The sequence below is a fragment of the Rhinolophus ferrumequinum genome, chromosome 21 (genome assembly GCF_004115265.2).
Source record: "Rhinolophus ferrumequinum isolate MPI-CBG mRhiFer1 chromosome 21, mRhiFer1_v1.p, whole genome shotgun sequence".
Lineage (NCBI taxonomy): Eukaryota > Metazoa > Chordata > Mammalia > Chiroptera > Rhinolophidae > Rhinolophus > Rhinolophus ferrumequinum.
Window position 1 is genome coordinate 39328968 of NC_046304.1, and position 18554 is coordinate 39347521.

General features: G+C 55.6%; 1 protein-coding gene across 2 annotated transcripts; it reads right to left on the minus strand.

The window, feature by feature from the left end:
* Positions 1-606: 606 nt before the first annotated feature.
* Positions 607-16201, minus strand: SLC4A1 (solute carrier family 4 member 1 (Diego blood group)). Of its 2 annotated transcripts, none has more exons than XM_033090890.1 (20): positions 16064-16145; positions 12405-12487; positions 12202-12292; positions 11175-11236; positions 10140-10320; positions 9902-10037; positions 9335-9458; positions 9128-9212; positions 8801-8985; positions 8085-8295; positions 7629-7841; positions 7303-7451; positions 6997-7191; positions 5866-6039; positions 5340-5429; positions 4693-4859; positions 3906-4159; positions 2861-3030; positions 2594-2770; positions 607-1915 (listed from the first exon to the last, which is right to left on the minus strand). In XM_033090890.1, exons 2-20 carry the CDS (start codon positions 12417-12419, stop codon positions 1835-1837), a joined length of 2760 nt encoding a protein of 919 aa, XP_032946781.1. In that variant the 5' UTR covers positions 12420-12487; positions 16064-16145; the 3' UTR covers positions 607-1834. The 2 variants fall into 2 exon arrangements, with proteins under 2 accessions (XP_032946781.1, XP_032946780.1); XM_033090889.1 differs by lacking the exon at positions 607-1915 and adding an exon at positions 1962-2225 and having other exon boundaries at positions 16064-16201.
* Positions 16202-18554: the final 2353 nt, after the last annotated feature.

Consider the following 18554-nt stretch of genomic DNA (forward strand, 5'->3'; position numbering starts at 1 on the left):
TCCCCCAGCTCCAATGCCACCCTCCCCCGGCCCCACTCCTGCCTGACTCTCCTTGTCCTCTCCCCCCTCCCAGGGCTGCAGCCCTGCACCAGTTTCACACTCCATGGTCCAGCCAAGACTCTTTGGAGGCCAACTGTGGGAGGGGAATTCCAGCAAAGCAGCCATTCCACCACAGATGCATTTATTGGCCAAACCTATTCCCAAGCATCGAGGGGAAGGGTGTTAGAAGAGTGGGTGACTTTTTTTCCACTTTCTTAGCAGTGTTCAAGGAGCAGAGGGAGGGAGGGGGCAGAGACATCTTAATCAGAATAACGATACCAGGAGCTATTGTTTATTGAGCTTTTCTTCTGAGGCCTGAGGCCAGCCTTTGTGTTAAGCTAGAGCTTTTCCGTCATTGGTCCCATTTAATCTTTTTAACAACCCTAGAGACAGGTACCATTATTGTCCCCATTTTACAGAAGAGGAAACTGAAGCAGAGAAAGTGAAATGGTGGGAGGCACCGGTCATCTCCAGGAATGTACCCCAGGGCCTTCCATCAGGACCCCGTAGCCTTCTTTCTTTTCTCACACATGATTCCCAGTTTCAACCATCTCTTACCATTTCCAGTTCTTTCAACTCTTTTTATATTTTTGCTTTATAAAAAAATAGATTTTGCCCATATTCTGTGGAACCCACTATCTCTTATCCCAAGTGGTCAAATCTGGGTTCGCCTCAAGATTCGGAGTGGTAGGGGTGGGGAAAGTGGGTCTCTAATGGGTGGCTTGAGTGTGTGTGTGTGTGTGTAGCCAAAGTACAATGATAGCTCTGAGAAAATACACAATCAATAAATTACAAACCTCCCTCCCCTTTCCTTCCCCATCTCTTCCCTCCCTTCATCCCCCATCCAAATATAGAACAGACTGTGTGTTGTCTCCCTACCCCCTACCCCTGGGCAGGTCTTGTCTCAGTCACCTCTGTGTCCACCAGGTCCAGAGGCTCAGTAAATGTTTGTGGAATGAATGAATGGTGAATGATTGAGAGCATGAGGGGAGGAAGCAAGCATTTTGGAGTCCTGAATCCCAGCCCTGATTGTCTCCTCACACTGCACCTTGCCCTCACCAGGACAACTCCCTCTGCTCCAGAGAAAACGGTCCCTGGGAAGGGGTTGGGAGCAGAGAAGGGGAAAGAAGGAGTCAGCCGGGGCATCTCTCAGCATGAGAAGGTGGATGACTGAAGCAGAGCACAGAGCTTTGGCCTCAGAGTCAGGAGACCTGATTCAAATCCCAGCTGTATGGCTCAGGAGCTGTGTGACCTCAGGCAGGCCTGAAGAAGAACGATGACTACCGCATAATAGTTCTTTCAGAGTTTACAAAGCCCTTCGTTCACGTTTATCTTTGGTCCTCAGTAACCATCCTGTAAGGTGGGTATTATTTTCAATATACCCATTTTACAGAAGAGGAAGCAGAGGCTGGAGAGGTTAAGGGACTTGTCCAAGGTCACACAGCAAGCAGGAATTTGACCCCCCCATGACTCCCACCCTCACTACTGCCCCTGTCTGTGCCATGAGGAGGTGGGACTCCCAACACCGTATCCCCAGGTGGTCGCATGGCAGCAGGAGAGGCTGCACAGCAAATGCCTTAATGTGGGCTCCACGGGCCATTTCCAGCCAGAAAAGCCAGTCTATTCATCATGGAAGGTTTCCTAGACACTCCCTCCTTTCCCAACCCACAGCCCCGGGGTCTCAGCTGTTGCCCCACAATGGACCTGGGAGTTCATGAGGTGCCCGTGAGCTTTTGCTTTTCCTGAGAGAGAGAAGCAATAGAATGGTGGAGGGGTCTGGGCCTGGGCCCTCCTCTCACACAGGCATGGCCACCTCGTCGTATTCATCCTGACCTTCCTCCTCATCAAAGGTTGGCTTGGCATCATCAGCATCCAGCTGGAGAGTGGAGTAGGAAGGAGAGAGGGTGAGTGGCCCAGGGGCCAGAAAAGCCCTACCGCAGCACCGAGAAGTGCCTCTAGAATTAGGAGAGGGCCTGGCTCTCTTTGAACCTTGGACAAGTCCTGTCCTGATCCCGGAGCCCCTTAGGGTTGGTCGACATGAGTGATTTCCAAACGGTGAGGAGCCCCTGGGGACCTGGTGTCCAAGCGGGGGAGGGCGTCCAGAGGATGTGCAGGGGACCCTTCACCAGGGCATATCCATAGTGACCTCTGTCACGTTGTAGAAGAATTTTACTGGAGGAGCAACTCTGTCCAAAATGATTTGGAAGACCACAGGACCAGCTGCTCAGTGGTCGGAACAACTCACATAGAACACACCCTGTGTGTCTTTTAACCCTTTAACCAATTCTGTCATTACTTTTCCTTTTACAGATGAGTAAACCCAAGGCACACAGAAACGAGGCCACTCACTCCAGGTCGTCCACCAGGATGTGGCAGTGCCAGGATTTGGACGCAGGCCCCATGCCACTCTCTGCCTTCCTTAATTCTGAGACCTACCCCATCTGATGAGCCCTCCCTGACCTAGCTCTGGAGTCCTGCCCTCTGGCCCTTGCCCTCTCTGTACCCTCCCTCCTACCCCAGGCTTTGAGGGGTGGGGTGGGGAGCAGCCACTCACACACTGGAGCTCCAGGTTCCTGAAGATGAGTGGCAGCAGGAAGCGGCGCAGGGGCACCGTGAGGATAAGGACGAAGGGCAGGGCCAGCGAGATGTTCGGGAGGGACTTCACTGCCCACAGCACTGCCAGGCAGATGATCTGGATGCCCGTGAACAAGTGCATGCGCCAGGTCTTTACCTGCAGGTGGAGGCTGGGGTCATCGCCTGCCCTGCCCCGGCACGCAGCACCCCACCCCACCCCTGGCTGGGCAGCTGGAGGGCCCTGTACCCGCTTGACGTAGGGCACATCCGGATGGTACTTGGGCGGCTTAAAGAGAAGCAAGATGCGGTCAAAGAGCTGGATGCCGCTGAGGGATGTGACTCCCATGTAGAGGAAGATGCCAAACAGCACGGCCAGGGGGATATGGCACAGGACGGGCCCCATGAGGATGGACACGCCTGTGGGGAGAACCAAGCGATCAGCCCCACACGCCCCGGAGGACCAGCACCAGCAGGGGCCAGGCAGTGAAGCCACAGATTCTGTCTGGCCCTTTCTGTAGCTCCTCTTAATAGGGATTACCCCCATTTTACAGACAGAAGAAATAGATTCAGAGAGGTGAAGTAACTGGCCTAAGGCCACACAGCTAGCAAGTAGCAGAGCAGGGAGTCAAGCTCCTGCCTGCCTGACTTCAAAGCCTACTCCTTTACCCTGGGGGCAAGGGAGTCACAGAGGTCAGAAAAGCCCACATTTTCCCTCACCCCAGCCCAGAATGCCTCTATCACCCTCCACCTATCCAAACCCTAACCCTCCTCCAGCTACCAACAGCTTCACTTCCTATAAGAAACTTCCCTGGCCTCTCCATCAGCGACCATGGCACTGCCCACACCAAGCCCAGTTGGACTCAGGTGCTCTAGACTCAGATCAATCCTGGTGACTCTCTGTCTTTTCCTCCCTCACACCCAGATTATGTCTGGAGCACTGCCCTTTGCATCATAGAGCAGCTGAGCTAGAGAGAGCTCAGGGGCATCTAATGAACCCTCTAATGATGCAGACAGGGAAACTGAGGCCCAGAGACAAGGGGGGAATACTGAGTTAGCAGCAGGGCAGGGCTATAACCCGCAGGTCACCGAACTTCTGTCTAGAGAAGCCCTCCTTCCTTCCCTGTTCAGATACCCATCTCAGTGCATTGGGCATTTTCTCCAGAATTCCATGATGTGAATAAGTGACACTGGGGAGATGTGGACAGCAGGTGTGTTGGGAGGGCTGGAGGGGGCACGTGATCTTAAGGGGCCAGGTCAGAGGGTGGTGGAGAGCGTGGCCAGCACTCACTTACCCACAAGCACAGATACCAGGAGTCCGCTGAGCCTCTGCTCCTTGACCTCCTGGATCTGGGCAGCAGCACCTGGAGTACTGGCCTTGCCCATGACGGTGAGGGCATTGGCGTGGGTGACAGAACGCACCGTGGTGGCACTGAGCCAGGGCATCCCAAAGAGGGCGGCCACTCCGCCCATGCCAATGACCAAGAGCAGGTCCAGGTGGAAGCCGGAGCCCTTGATCATCTTACGCTCGGGTTTGCTGATAATCAGCCTAGGGGTGTGGAAGGCCAGGGGTAAGCAGGACTCTCCCTCACCCCCACCCCCCTGACCCTCCTTCCTTCCCATTCTTGGGTCTCTCTCTCTCTATCTCCGTTTATCCTTCTGTGCCCATCTCCCTTGGAGTTCCTTGCTCCCTTCCCTCCCAACCTATCTTGATCAGAATTCAGACTCTAAGAGCAGAAGTGTCTTCAGACACCACCTAGAACATCCACAGGCAGATTTACTCAAAGTTAATGAAGCAGAGGCTTCAGGGAGCTTCACTGGTACAGGTTCCTTCTAAGATCTGGCACCTAATTTTGTAGTTCTCATTTTGTATTTTTTCTTAGAAAAGGCTCTCCGAATTATAAAATGTCAGGTCCCACAAACCCTGGCCCTGCGTCTGCCTGTCGGTCAGTCCTGCAAGATGGGAGGGCCACACGTCCCGCTGAAACTAGCATCAGTCCTTGGGGTCTTGCCTGCCTGGAGCCTGTCCTTTTCCCATCCTGCCTCAGTCTCTCCCAGGCCCAGCCCCACCCTGGCTCTTACGTGGTGATCTGGGACTCAAGGAAGATGAGGATGAAGACCAGCAGTGCAGGCAGGGCAGAGGCAAACATCATCCAGATGGGGAAGCGGGAGTACAAGCCTAGTGGGTGGATGACCCAGCCCCGAGCTGAGCTGTTAGACACCTTGAGGCCTTCAGGTACGCTGAGTTTCTGTGGGAGGGGGATGCTGGTGAGAGACTGGCAGGGGAAAGGTGGAGATGGGGAGCTAGCATTCTGGGCAGTTGGGAACTAACCTATATTGAGCACCTGTTTTGTACCCAGTCCTTACACTAAGCCTTTCACATACAGCTCATTCCCAAATTTATAGATGAGGAAACAGGATCAGAGAGATTATGTAGCTTGCCCTGCATCACACAGCTATTTGGTAGCAGAAGTGAGAGTCATACTCAGATTTGCCTGACCCCTAAGCAGATTCTTTCTTGCTGCCCTGGGTTAAGGTGTAAAGGGGACAACCTGATCCAGGCCCTTGCTTCAGCCAGAGGGGCCCTGTAAGGCTGTGGGAGGAATGTGGGCCTCCAAGGAGAGACAGGGAAAAGGTTGGGGTAGTTATTGCTGGCTGCAGTTTGGGAAAGCTGTTCTGGGGAGGGGGCATGCTGGGGGAATGAAATGAGGGCGGAAAGAGAGGGTCACCTGGGTGTAGGTGTCCTGGATGAAGAAATCCACCATGACCATGATCAAGATGGAGATGGGAACACCAAAGTCCCCAATGACCCGTCGCAGCTGAGGGCAGGTGGAGGAACAAGTGATTAGTGCCCAGTTGCTCGCACCTCTCATTTGCCCCCACTTCTACCCCATCTTCACCCTGGGAGCCCTGCTCTTTCCACAGGAACTGTCAACAGCTAATGCTCTGTCTTGCACCTCCATGTACTTGCCTGCTTTCTTCTTCCCTTGGCCCAGCCCCACTTTTGACTCCTCAGCTTCTCCACCCCCTCCCAAGCACTGTCTCTGTCTCTCCCTGGGTTCTCAGCCTGGGCATGCTGAGAAAGGGAGATGGGCTTGCCTGAAGAGTGAGATCCCGGGTGAGTAAGGGGCCAGGGAGGCTTGGAATTGGGAACTAATTGGAAAGGGGAGCTAGTGGCATTGGGGAAACTGGGGGTGGTGCTTTGGCCTAGGACAGGGCAGTATAGGCAAGGGCAGGTGGAGATGATGTGCTGACCTTGCCAGGGAAGTAGGAGCTGTTCTTGAACTTGCGCAGCATCATGGCAAAGAAGAAGGTGCCAGCCATGAGCACAAGGGAGAGGAGGGCTGTGTTGGGCAGGGCGGCCTGAGGTTTGGGCTCCATCGTCACATTGTGCTGATAATGCTGCTGCAGTGGGTGGCTCTGGAAGATCTGCAGCAGAAAACCAGGCATCAGGTTCCCATCCATCCATCCATCCATCATCCATCCATCCATCCATCATCCATCCATCCATCCATCCATCCATCATCCATCCATCCATCCATCCATCCATCCATCATCCATCCATCCATCCATCCATCCATCCATCCATCATCCATCCATCCATCCATCATCCATCCATCATCCATCCATCCATCCATCCATCCATCCATCATCCATTCACGTATCTTTTATCTCAGCTGACCTGGTAACAGAGGAGCAATGGGATTCTACAGCTTGTTTTTCAGGAGTGAGGACCAGGCTAGGCTTGGGTGGGGTGGGCCATGAAGGCAATGAGTGTGTGTGTGTGTTTGTGTGTGTGTGAACACCCAGGGCCTGGGAGACATGAGAAGCCTGAAGGGGAGGACACAAGTGTCAAGGAGGTTCCTAAAAAGGGCTTCAAGGACTTTGAAAGATCCACCAACCAACAGAATCAGGGGCAGAAATACATTGCCCACGTTTCCTCCATATAAAATGTAGATACAGAGGCAGGCATGGTTTAAAGTGACAGAGCTGAGGGGGCAGGGTACTCTATCTGCAGACCCTGTGGTTCTTGAGGGCAAGTATAAGAGACAGAGGGTGGACTTTAGAGCCTTGAGAACCCCCGCTGCCCCCACCACACATGCAGTTTCCCATTTCAGTCTTAAACACACACTTGCCCGTTAGTCACTCTGGGTGTGGTTATAAATGTAGACATGTGCACACAGAAGTACCCTCTCATACACAGTCACTCTGCACAGTCATAGCAAGAGTACCGGCAGCAGGTGTCAACATGTATGTGGTCATAGTCACATACCATGAAAACAGGGCCACACAAATGTCATACAGACATGTGTGCAGTGACACACACAGTCATAGTTTATACCCAGTCTCACACATGCACACGCCCATGCATGTTCACAGTCCCACCTTTATTAGCTTGGTGAAGGTCTCGTAGATGAAGATGAGGGAGATGAGGAAGGAGAAGATCTCCTGAGTGTAGCGGGAGATGAAGCGGACCAGGAAGCTGCCCTCAAAGGCCACCACCAGCACCACCAGAAAGATGAGCCAGAAGCCGATCCACACACGGCCCACGAGGTACTCCAGGTTATTGTTGTTGCAGAACTGTAGGGTGGTCAGAGGCAGCTGGGGTCAGGCAAATGGGCCCAACACCATGCATCAGGCAGGGGGGACCGGGGGCCATTTAGGGTCACAGTGGGGCCAGAACAGAGCTACCGAGTAGAAGGCTTCCTCAAACACGAGCAGGGGCCCTGAGAAGCCAACCACAAGCAGGGGCTGAGCTGCCAGGAGGGCAAAGAGGATGCCCTGCGCCGCAGTGGAGATGAGAAGCTCTGACACCCCCATCAGATTCTGGGTCTTCTCGCCTGTGGGTAGAAGTTACAGTGAGGTCAAAGTCAGGAGATCATTTCCAGGGGCCAGTGGAGCATTTCACGGGCAAACTGATGCAGGGATCCAGAGTGTCAAATTGGATCAGAAGTCAGGGATCACACAGAGGCCAGAGGATCAGAGATAAGGATTTGGGGGCATACAGAGGCACTGACCCAGAAGGCCGCCGAAGGTGATGGCTGGTGACAGGGCAGCAAAGTAGATGAAGATGACGGCAGCCAGGACCTGGGGGCTGAGTGAGTCTGTGATGTCACTCAAGTAGCGGGGGTAACGGCGCTTTATGTCACGCACCAGGCCCCCAAAGAGTTTGCCTGTTCGTTGCAGAGGGTCATCTGGGCCACCAGGGACCCCTGGACCCCCATTCAAATCTGTAATGAAGGATAGGACCACAGTCATGGGGGCAGCAGGGAGAGGTGTGGGGAGACGGGAGACGAGGTGGGTATTGTCTGATGGGAATAGGGCAGCCAAGGAGGCTGGGTGGCGTGAGGACAGGGAGAAGGGACACCGGGGCATTTGATGGGAAGGGGGGAGGCAGGGGCTTACAGGGCTGTGCTGGGGTGTCTGAGGGTCTATGGCGGCTCAGAAAGCCTTGGGCTGGGCAGGGCAGGTACCTAAGCCCTTGTAGAAGCTGGGGTCTGGCTTGGCAGGGCTGGGCAGGTAGCGTCTCCGCAGCAGCTCCCTCTGCACAGGCACCAGACTGAGCAGGGCCTGCTCTGAGGGGGCATCTGAGGGAGGCAGCACCAGGCTGCAGTCCAGGAAGCTCTCCAGGGAGCACACCAACTCCCCCCGACTCTGGGCCAGGTAAGCATCCATGCGGAACACCTGGGGGCCAGAGAGAGGGTCAGGACTGCCTGAACCTGCTGGGTGAAAGGACTCAGGAGTCCATGGCTGGGCCCCCGAGGACCAGAACCCTCTCACCCAGCTCCTTGCTAGAAACTGCTTTTCCTCCTTCTCCCCCACTGTGAAAGGGCTTTGGGGAGGCAGACCAGGTCCTGAGTGGGGAAAAGAGAAAGAACTAAAGCGAACAACATAGGTGGCTTACAGCAGACCAGACGGAGCCAGAGCAGACTAGGCCAGATCAGGCTGGACTTGACCAGGGAGAACCAGGCCAGAGTGGGCCAGACTAGGACAGGCCAGATGAGGCAAGGCTGAGCCAGACTACAAAGGCCTGGACTACCCCCAGCCAGGCAGGTCAGAAGCAGCTGGATTAGACTGAATGGACCAAACTAGTGAAGCTAAAGTGACCCAGGCTAGCCCAGGCTGGAGAACGGGCCTCAGCAGCCACCCAGCTCCCGGGTTCCCCCAGCCCTTGCTGGCCCCTCCTTACTCTCTCCGACATGAGGGTGGCAGCCGCCCGACCCAGCTGGGTGTAGTCCGTGTGAGGGGCCTCAGGTCCCAGCAACACAAGGAGAAAGCGCACGGGGACAGGCAGCTTCGCTGTATCTTCCAGCTCCGCGGCCTCTTGCAGCCGCACGAATCCTAGAACGGGCCGCTCCAGGAAGGTGGCACGGCCTGCGAGAAGATGGGGGATGTGACGTGGTCACACTAGGCTGTCGGGGCACTGCTGGGGTCTGGGCTTAGGTAGAGACAGGCTGGGTCAGGATGAGGTGGAAGCAGGGGTATGGAGGGATGATAACTAGGCACCGCCGCTTACCCACTAGCACCAGGGTCGCCTCAGAATCCGGAGGGATCTTTTCCAAAATTCCAGATGGCGAGCGCCCTTCTGTACCTCCCTCTCCCTGTTGGAAGGCAGGTGATAAGGGGAGCATCTGGCCCCTGCCTCCCCTCCCCACTCTGATTTCTAACCATGTTCAGGTTGAGGCTTTCTGGCTCTCTCCACACACTCCTGGTATGGGCTCACCTGTTCACAAAAGAGCTTTATCTCCAGTGAGGGGTGTTGGGGGAGCAGAGGCTCTGAGGGTTCCCCAGAACGTGTCACAACCGTGGGCTTCACACCCCCTAGGGCCTCTAGGTCTCCGGCATGGCTGCAGGACACACAGGGAACATGGGAAGTTTTTCAGGTTGGGCTCTCAGCAGAGTAGAGACTGGTTGTGGGAGGGATCAAGTAGGAATTCCTAGTGACCGGACTAGAGAGAGACCCTGGGGAGGAAGGAGAATCAGCCTCTTCTGAAGGAGCCTGTGGATGTAAGCAGGTGGCCTCTGTCTAGAATAACTAGGTAGAGTCAGATGAATAGATGGAGGCAAGGGCCTTGAGAGTCTGCCCTCTTGGGGACCAGTGGCCCCCAAATCTGAGCATGGAGACATGGCCACCCCTAAAGAGGTGATAGAAGCAGGAGCCATCCTGGAAGAAAAGTAAGCCTCATCCTGGTGGGGGGGGGCACTGGACTTCCAGGGAGAGCTTGGGGCAGGTGGGCTGGGAAGGTGGGCTTTTTGGGAGTGGAGTCCATGTCCAGGCCAAGCGGGGCACCTGTGTTTGAGCAGCAGAACCCGGAGCAGCTCATCTCGGTCCTGAGGCCGGATCTGCCCTTCGTAGATAAACCTGTCCAGTAGTTGGTTGACCACCCCAGCCATGGAGGTCTCTGACAGGTCCAGGAGGACAGTCCCTGCAGGCAGTGGAGGAGGTGTGAGCTGGACAGCTGCACTGTGGCCCTCCTCCCCACCAAACCTCACATTCAGGGGTTGCAGAGGGGCCCAGCAGGGCTCACCCTTGGCAAAGGTTCTTTGCAGCTCTAGGAGGCTCCAGAAATTGAGGTAAGACAGGTGCGGGCGGCCCCAGGCTCCATCCTGCCCCAAGTTCTCCTCCAGTCGAACCCAGTGCGCTGCCTCCATCCATTGCAGCTCCTGATTCTTCTCGTCCATCACCAATTCATGCAGCTCCACGTAGACCTGAATTAGTCCATCAGACTCAGGGAAGTCTCCATGAGGAGACTAGCAGCTCAGGGCATAGTGGGCACCCTGCAGGTTCTGAGAGATGTTTGTGGGAAGCCCGGGGCCCTGGAGCATTTGGGGGCAGGTCGCGAGCTCAGAGGGTCTGTCCAGAGCTCCAGCCTGGAGTGTCAATGAGGTGGGAAGAATGGGGAGAATGCTCGAGGGTCCCACAGGTACAGCCCACACTCCTGGCTCTATTCCTTAGCTTCCTCACCAGGCCTCTGTCCCCATTTTAGAGGCATTTGGGGACCCTCCAGACTAAAAGGGGTGCTAGAGTGGGTACTGTAAGGGGAAGGAGAAGAAAGTCTTTTAGTCATTGGGTCATCTCTTGCCTCTAAGATTGTGGAATGGATGTGTCAATCAGCTTGTCTTTGAGTTTCTTTGGGGCCAGGTGGCTACTCTCAAGGGCCTACCTGAGGGCAAACTCAATTTTCTAACCAGCCAAGCAGTCTGGGGCCCACCAGGGACGTGGGGGTCCTGGGTAGAGAAGAGCATTATTTAATTCTGTGCTTCCCCAGGGAGAACCTGATAACTTAGCCGGGGCCACAGGGCCTGCGGGCTCTGACCTCCAACAGCCAGTTTCTCTCTGGCCTGCAAACTCCCACCTCAGTGAAAGGGGACCCAGTTGGGACTGTCCTCTTCCCTTCTACCGATTTCCCAGGACCCCCACTCCTTCTCAGCCTGTTTGCTGCCTGTTTGAAGCTTTGCCTTCCTCTACACCTTCCCTCTTCAACTCCCGTCCCCTGGTAGAATGGTGGGGCCCAAGAGTGAGTAGCACAGGAAGGAGAATTGGGGGAGGCTGGGGTCCTCACCTCGTGGGTGCCTGGCTGTGATGTGATGTGGAAGTCTGTGGTTGTTGGCTCGGTGAGGTAAGCTGAAAACCCAGAGGTTGGTTAGTGCTGTCCCCGACAATCCTGTGCTACCACCATGAGCCTCGGGCCCCTGGTGCCCCCACCCCTCCCCTTCCGCTCAGTGGGCTCTGGCTCCCCGTGCCTGTTCTAGGCCCAGCCTGGCTCTATCACTCTCCATCTGAGCACTGTGGAGGACCTGGGACTCATCCTCAGTGACGCTCGGGAGCGTCATCTCCAAGGTGATTGGAGAACCCTAAATGTCAATTTTCAGGAGTCTCTTAGGGTCTCCTCCCCTTGTGCCCCCTTTGGGGACCCATTCCCTTCCTTCTTTTCACCTGCCTCAGCAATCCCACCAGCCCATAGCTTCTCCCTGCCTCCAAGCTGAGCTCTGGGCCCCAGGGTGGGGTCTGCCCTTATATTGCCCCCACACCCTCCTCCCCCAACCCTCATTTCCCAGAGGGGCCTCTTATCTTCAATACCAATTGCCTGCACTTAGGTCCTGTTGACAGTAAATAGGTGCCTGCCTTGGGCTCCCAGCTAAGACCTTGGACAGACCGAGGAAGTCTTCTTGATGTCTCTCTGCCCTGGGGGTCCCCACAGCCCCCCATGTCTCAGGACCTCTGGACCCCTCACACAAAATGATGTTGCCAGAACAAGCCTAGTGCTTCACCGAGAAGCCAGCATTGAATGGGCGTGGGTGACATGTGGCCTCCTGCCCTTGTGCCAGACAGGCCTGGCTGCCCTCTCACAAATCTAAGGGGTGCAGTGACGGTGACGGGTGACTGGCCCCGTCCCCACCCCTCCAGTTCCCTCCTGTGATCATTCCAAACAAAACTCTGTTTATCCTTCAATCAGCCAGGATTGTGGGAGAACTAGCCCTGGGGCTGGGGCAGGGGGAGTGTGGAGGAGGGGGGAGGAATCGTTCCCCAACTGTCCAGGTCCAGGACTCAGCATCTCATCCCGGCAGAGAAAGGGAGACAGGGCTCACCTTCTGGCTCCTCCACCTGGGCCACAGGGACGTCTGGGTCTTCATATTCCTCCTGCTCTAGAATCTCCTCCAGCCCCTCTTCGTAATCCTCCTGTGGAAAGCGGCCATCAAGGGCTGGGCTATGAGGGGCTCCCTGAGCCCCCATGAAGGTAGGAGTCCAGAGCCCTAAGGTAGGAGCCCTGTAGATGCCATGAAAGACTCACCTGGTAATCCCCCATGGTGCTGTCCTGAGTTTCTGATTGTCCACAGGGATCCAAGCCCCCAGCATAACCCGCACTGCAGGTCCCTGCAGGGAAGGGGCACAGGAAGGGGCACCGGCTGAATGAGGCACAAGGCATCTTGGGGTCTCCTGGCTGTCCCCCAGAGGGAACTATATTTGAGTGAAGGGGGCTCCCAGGTGTTGGGATACAGTGGGTTCAGAGGAAGGAGACGTGGGTGTGGATTTGTGGATGTGAGGGCAGGCGTGCAGGGGCCAGGAGAGATCGGGCAGCTTGGCTGGCATCAGTCTAAGGGTGTTTGGGGAGGATGGGGGTGTCCTTCAAATCTGACTCCCTTCTCCATTCTCCAGTCCTCACCTGGTTTCTTTTCCTGCCCATCCCCAGGAGTCAGGCAGCCTCAAGGCAGCATGACCTGTCCCTCTTCAGGGGGCTTAGCTCCCCGGAGAATTTCTACGACACACCCTCTTCTCCCAGAAATGACTACTTCACACTGACATGGGGTGTAGCAGCCTTGGGAGTGGCCTGCAGTCCTGAATGAGGTGCCGCTGCTTGCCTCCCCCACCTCATCTTGAACGCTGTCTCTTTTGTTCTCTCCCCAGGTATCCCATAGGCCTTACCAAGCCCTTTCCTGCCCCAGGGCCTTTGCACAGGCAGTTGTCCACATCCTAGAGGCCCCTCCCCCTACACCCTAGCCCTTCTCATATCTCAGTTCCAATGTCACCTCTTCGGATTCTTTCACTGACCATCCTAACATTCACTGACCCAATTTGTCATTTTCTAGTTTCTGGATTCATTAGTGCATATATTGTCCGATAATGCCTCTAGAAGGGAAGAAAGACCCTACATGTCTCAGTCCCCACTGAATCCCCCACTCCTAGCAGAATGGTTGCACATAGTAGGTGCTTAATAAATACATGTAGAGTGAATGTAAGAATGTGTCCCTTTGCTGGCTTGGGGCTCTAGGACTACAGAATCAGGATGCCTAGGACCCAGCTAGGAGACCACCGAGTCCTGCGCCTCAGTTTTCTCAGTTGTGTCTCTAGCAGAGAGGAAAGTATGCCCACCCCAGGAATGTAAGGACAAGCCTGAGGGGAGGGCAGGGGTCCCCGAGGGTGGCCCCAGGCTGGGTGTAGAGGGAATTCCTTTCCCCTCTCACCCATTGTGGTGACAGGGATTTGGGTGATGTTGACAAATGTGCCCATTCTGTGCCTGCATGGTGCTGAGAAGAGGGACGCTGAGATGAGTAAGACACTGTCCCTATTCTCAAGAAGCTCCCAGCCCTGACTGGGAGACAAGCCAGGAACACATGACAGGCTAAGGGGAATGTACTGGGTCCCAAGGATCTGTATGGAAGGAGAAGGAATAGGAGTCATTAGTGGGGTTTAGGATGCAGTGTCTCTGAAGGAGACACTGGTGCTGGACCTAGGGGCAGCAGTAGGATTTGAAAGGCTGAGAGCTGGGGAGCGACAGCCCAGGTGTGAGGAATGGCGGGCAGATGTACAGAGTTAGGACCATGCAGGACAGGGCTGGGTGTTGTGTGAGGTAATAGGGCAGAGAGTGTAGACAGAACTAAACAAAGAGCTTCCTTTCGGCGGAATGGATGGCCCTGCAGTCCTTAGCGGTAGGGAGAGGGGCATGGCCCTCCAAACGGAAAGGCAGGGGTCCCTGCCTTGGGGTGGTGGTGGGGTAAGTGATGGCCATGGGAGGGTCCCAGAGCCTGATGATGGGACAGTTCCTCCTGCACAGGACCTGCCCCTTGAGGATCCGGATCCCACACCTTCTCTCTCCCTCTCTGTTCCTCCTGTGCCCTTCTCCCCAGGTTCCCTGCTTGCATCTTCTTCCATCTTTATTCTCTTTTTTCCCTCTCTGGCCTTGTCCCTTCCTGGGCCTCAGATCCCTGGCAGCCTCAAAGGTGTAAAGCTTTAGGTGTTGAAAGTCCCCCTCATGGGGCTGGGACTGTGGCCTCAGTTTCCCATCTGAAAGGTGGGATGGTTAGAGGGGCCCTCCAGGGCCAGAGAATCCAGAGATCCAGGCTGCCTCTGCCACCGACTGGCCAAACAGCCTTGAGCAGCTCCCAGCCTCTGTCTAGGCCTTCGTCATTTTATCTGTACTATGGGGGGGCCTTCACACCAGGGTTCTGAGACATCAGTGAGAGAGAAGAGGGGAGAAGGGAGGTGACTTGAGTTCAGCTGGGGCCTTAGGGGGTGCACCCATGACCCAGATTGCTGCCCCCACCAGGCCAAACCAGCACCCAGCTGCAGGCCTTGCTCTGTCTGGCACTGATAAGAGCCTGTTCCCCAATCTCTGCCCTGTGTCTGGGAGCACACCAAACACCTGGCCAGCCAGCAAGCCAGGGCAAGGCCAGATAAGGATGAGTGGGGCATCTGGAACCCAGGAGGTGGCGCACAGCTGGAAGAGGCTGGGCTGGCGGGTGGGGTGACCAGATGATAGGGAGGGCTCCCTGGTGTTATATCACCACTTTTGTGTAATTGCCCCCACATTGCACCAAGCTGTACGGCTTTATCTCTTATAATCCCAAACCACTCTGTGAGGTGGGTAATGTCATTAGCCCCATTTTATAGATGAGAAAGCTGAGTTTAGAGACGTCTACCTACTTCGGTCCCCTTGTAGGTAGGTCTCAGAGGCAGGATTAAACCCTGGCCTAACTGGCTCCAGCTACACCTCTAATCATTATACTGAGTTGCCCCCCAGAAGAGAAAACAACTATTAGCTGGCTTATTGTTAGTGATTAAGAGCATGGACTCCACAGTTAAACTGCCTGGGTTCCAATCCCAACCTTGCCACTAGCCATAACTATGTGACCTTGGGCAAGTGACTCAACCTCTCTGTACTTCAGTTTTCTCATCTGTAAAATGGGTTAATAATGGTATTTACCTCATAGACCTGATATAACATTAAGTTCATATCATATATAGATATAGATACAGATATAGATATATAGATAGCATTTAAAATAGTGTCTGGCACATAAGGAGCTCTGTATAAACATTTGCCATCATTATCACTGCAATAGGGATCAAGGTCAGACTTGCTATCTTCATCCCTCCCTGATTTTCCTTCAATTCCCATGGAATTAGCCTAAGTGCTTTGAAATTCTCTGGTGGTGGGGGACTCCTCCTTTTCCTTCAAACACTCTCTAGGGTAGAACAGTACCAGGTCTCCCTGGTAGATTCCCTGAAATGTCCCAAACGGGAAGCAGTGTCAACTTTTCTCCTAGGAGGGAGGTAGGGTAGCCTGGGGATCCCCATACATGGAACAAAGAGGGGACTGGGGGGGTGAAACCTGTGTCTGTAGGATCTGAGGGTCTCATAAATAGGGGCCTGCCAAGGAACCTTCCACACATACACACACACACTCACACACCAGCCACAAACACCTTTGCAGCCACGTGCCAGTTTTTTTTTCTTCTAACACTGGCTGGTTTTCCTCACACCGGCTACAGGTGCCAATGGGCTTGTGCCCTTAGGGGTAACAACACACATTGAAACGTTCTCACTCCACCCACCTGCATCCCTTTTGGAGGTCAGGCACCTGTGACCACTTGGGCAAAGATTTACGCTGGGCACCTGCAGAAACCCTCAGCACAAGCACCACAGCACCACCCCTAGACTTTCCCTGCTCACCTGCTCACGAGTCTTGGGGTCCCTCCGGGAACTCCTGCAGCCCCTGGTGCCCTCTGCAACCAGCTGAGCTCACACCCGCTCTCTAACCGCACCAGGTTCTTGCTCCTTTGCCCCGGGGGCAGCTCGCAAACCCCTGACTCATGCCCCCGCCTCCTAATCTGCCCGCCCCATGGGCCAAGGGAGCCCCTTCCCACCCACCCCCACCCTCGCCCTGCTCCTGCTGGGTGCCCAGTAAACAGAGTTATCTCTCCTGCACATCTGGACAGCTGTGAGTTTGGCCCACCCCACCCCGCTGGCCAGCCCTAATGCCTCCCTCCCGGCCTCTAGGATTCTCCTGGGTCTTCCTTCGTGCACTAAGGTTTGATGGCGGGCTTCTCAGAGCTCCCACCCTCCGGGCAGGTCTTGCCCAGCCTCTGGATGACCCCTGTCCTGCCTCTGTCCATTCTCACTCCGTCCAGGCCCCTCTGCTCTGGCCCTAACATGCGCGGGCACCTTCTCTCTCCTTCCTCAGTGTCTTCCCTCAGGAGTCGCTCTTCCCCTGCAGCCTTACCCATGGGGACCTGCTCAGTGCTCACAGGGCCCAGGCAGCCCCTGCCCCTCCTTGTCCCAGACTAGGGCACCCTAGCTTCCCTCTCCCCAAGACCCTGGCTGGCTCCAAAGAGCTGGCTCCTGGGCGCTAAGATGCTGTCACTCAGTCAACCTGAAACAATGTCAGGTCAACAAAACCTTCCCCACACAGGAACTCCAAGCTCACAAAGCCCCAATGTCTGGGTACACTGGCTCCTCTGTCGGCAGCCTAGCCTAGGCCCCCCGGCCAGAGCAGCTCACATTCTTGGCCCACGCTGTGCCCCTCCCCACCCCCACTCCCCCAACGAGGCAGTCTCTGCTCCTGGGGGTGCTGGGGCTGGTCACCTATGCCTGGGTTCTGGTTGCTAAAGAGGTAGAGACTGGAAGATGAGTTCAGATCAGTAAGAAAGAAGAGAGGCTGGAAAGCAGACAGCAAAGAGTTTTTGTGGGCATGATTCTGGGCGTGGAGAGAGGAAACTGTCCTAGCCCAGCTCTGACACTGACTGGCTGTGGGACTCTGAGCAGGTGCCTGCCCTCTCTGGGCTTTGTTGTTCTCATCTATAAAGGGAGAGTGTCGGTTCTGCCGGCCTGGGGATTCCCTGCTTTAGACCCAAACAATAGAAACTCAGAGATGAGGACGGAGAGATGGGCACATCCAGCAAACGCACAGCCATTTCCTGGGTCTCCACCACAGGCCTGCACTGCCGAGTCCTGGCACAGAGAAAAGGGCAGGGACGGACCCCGGAGCTGGAATCCTCTTTACGGAGGGCTTCTGTTCTAGGCACTGGGCTGGGGGCTTCCCCTAGTGATCTCGCTGACTCCTTCCAGCCTCCCTATTTTATAGAGGAGGAAAGTAACACGACAGAGAGGTAAAGTGGCTTCTCAGTGACGAGAATAACCGACAGATGGACCCCAGCTCTGTGCAGGGCACTGGGCCCCGCTCTTCACACGCATTCTCCCTCGGAGCTCTCCAAGCCCCTCTGAGGAACATGCCGTTTATGACTGTTATTTCCCCTCTCACAGATGAGGACACTAAAGGTGGAGAGGTCGGCCACGCGCCCCAGACCCCTGGGCTGGTGGAGCCAGAGCTGGGGCTCAGTGCTTCATTCCGAGTCACGTGAAGCCCTGGGCTCCCTCCTGCCGTGCCAGTGGGGAGCAGAGAGGCCCTGGCCAAAGCGGGCTGGGGAATGCCTCCTGCCACTCCAGGTTGGTGCTCACTCTCCCGACGGGTGGCATCTGGCCCGGACTGGACAGCTTCCTGTAGCCTTTGGCAACGAAGGCTGTGTGACAGCCCTGCCTTTCTGCCACAGCCCAGAGGTCCCAGGCGCCTTGCCCCTCTACCTGTCCCAGGAGCTGAGAGGCAGCTGAGTGCAGGAGGCAACAATGGAGCATTTCTCCCAGGCCCCAGAAAGGACTGGCAGCTGGCTGGGTGGGGGATGGCGGGGCAAAAATCTGGCTTAGGAGCAGAATCTGCCCAGCCACCCCTGCAGCCCACCAGACGCCCAAGCAGCAGCAGAGCCGATTGGCAGCTGGTCCTTCCCACTCACACCATGTGTTCTAGGTCATTCTTTTTGCCCTAACTGGATGAGGATATTGCCCCCAATCTGCTCAACATCATATTTTCCTTTTTATGCTTCTCCAGGAAGAAGCGTTGGCTCTTCTCACTCATTTTATTCCAGTTTGGACTTGGGTCGGTTCAGTTCATCTGAAGGCCCCGTGTGCCTGGCTGCGTGCTGCAGAAACAAGACAAGAAAGAGACTTGCCTCCTCCTTAGCCGTACCCCTGGGCTGGATGGAGGTGGTCCGAAAGCCTGGCATGTGGGGGAATTGAGCGAGGCCCCAAGACGCCTTGAGAGGGTGTCCTGATTGGCCTTGCAGGGCCCCACACCCCATATCCTGTCAGCCTCCCCCTGAGAATCCCTCTT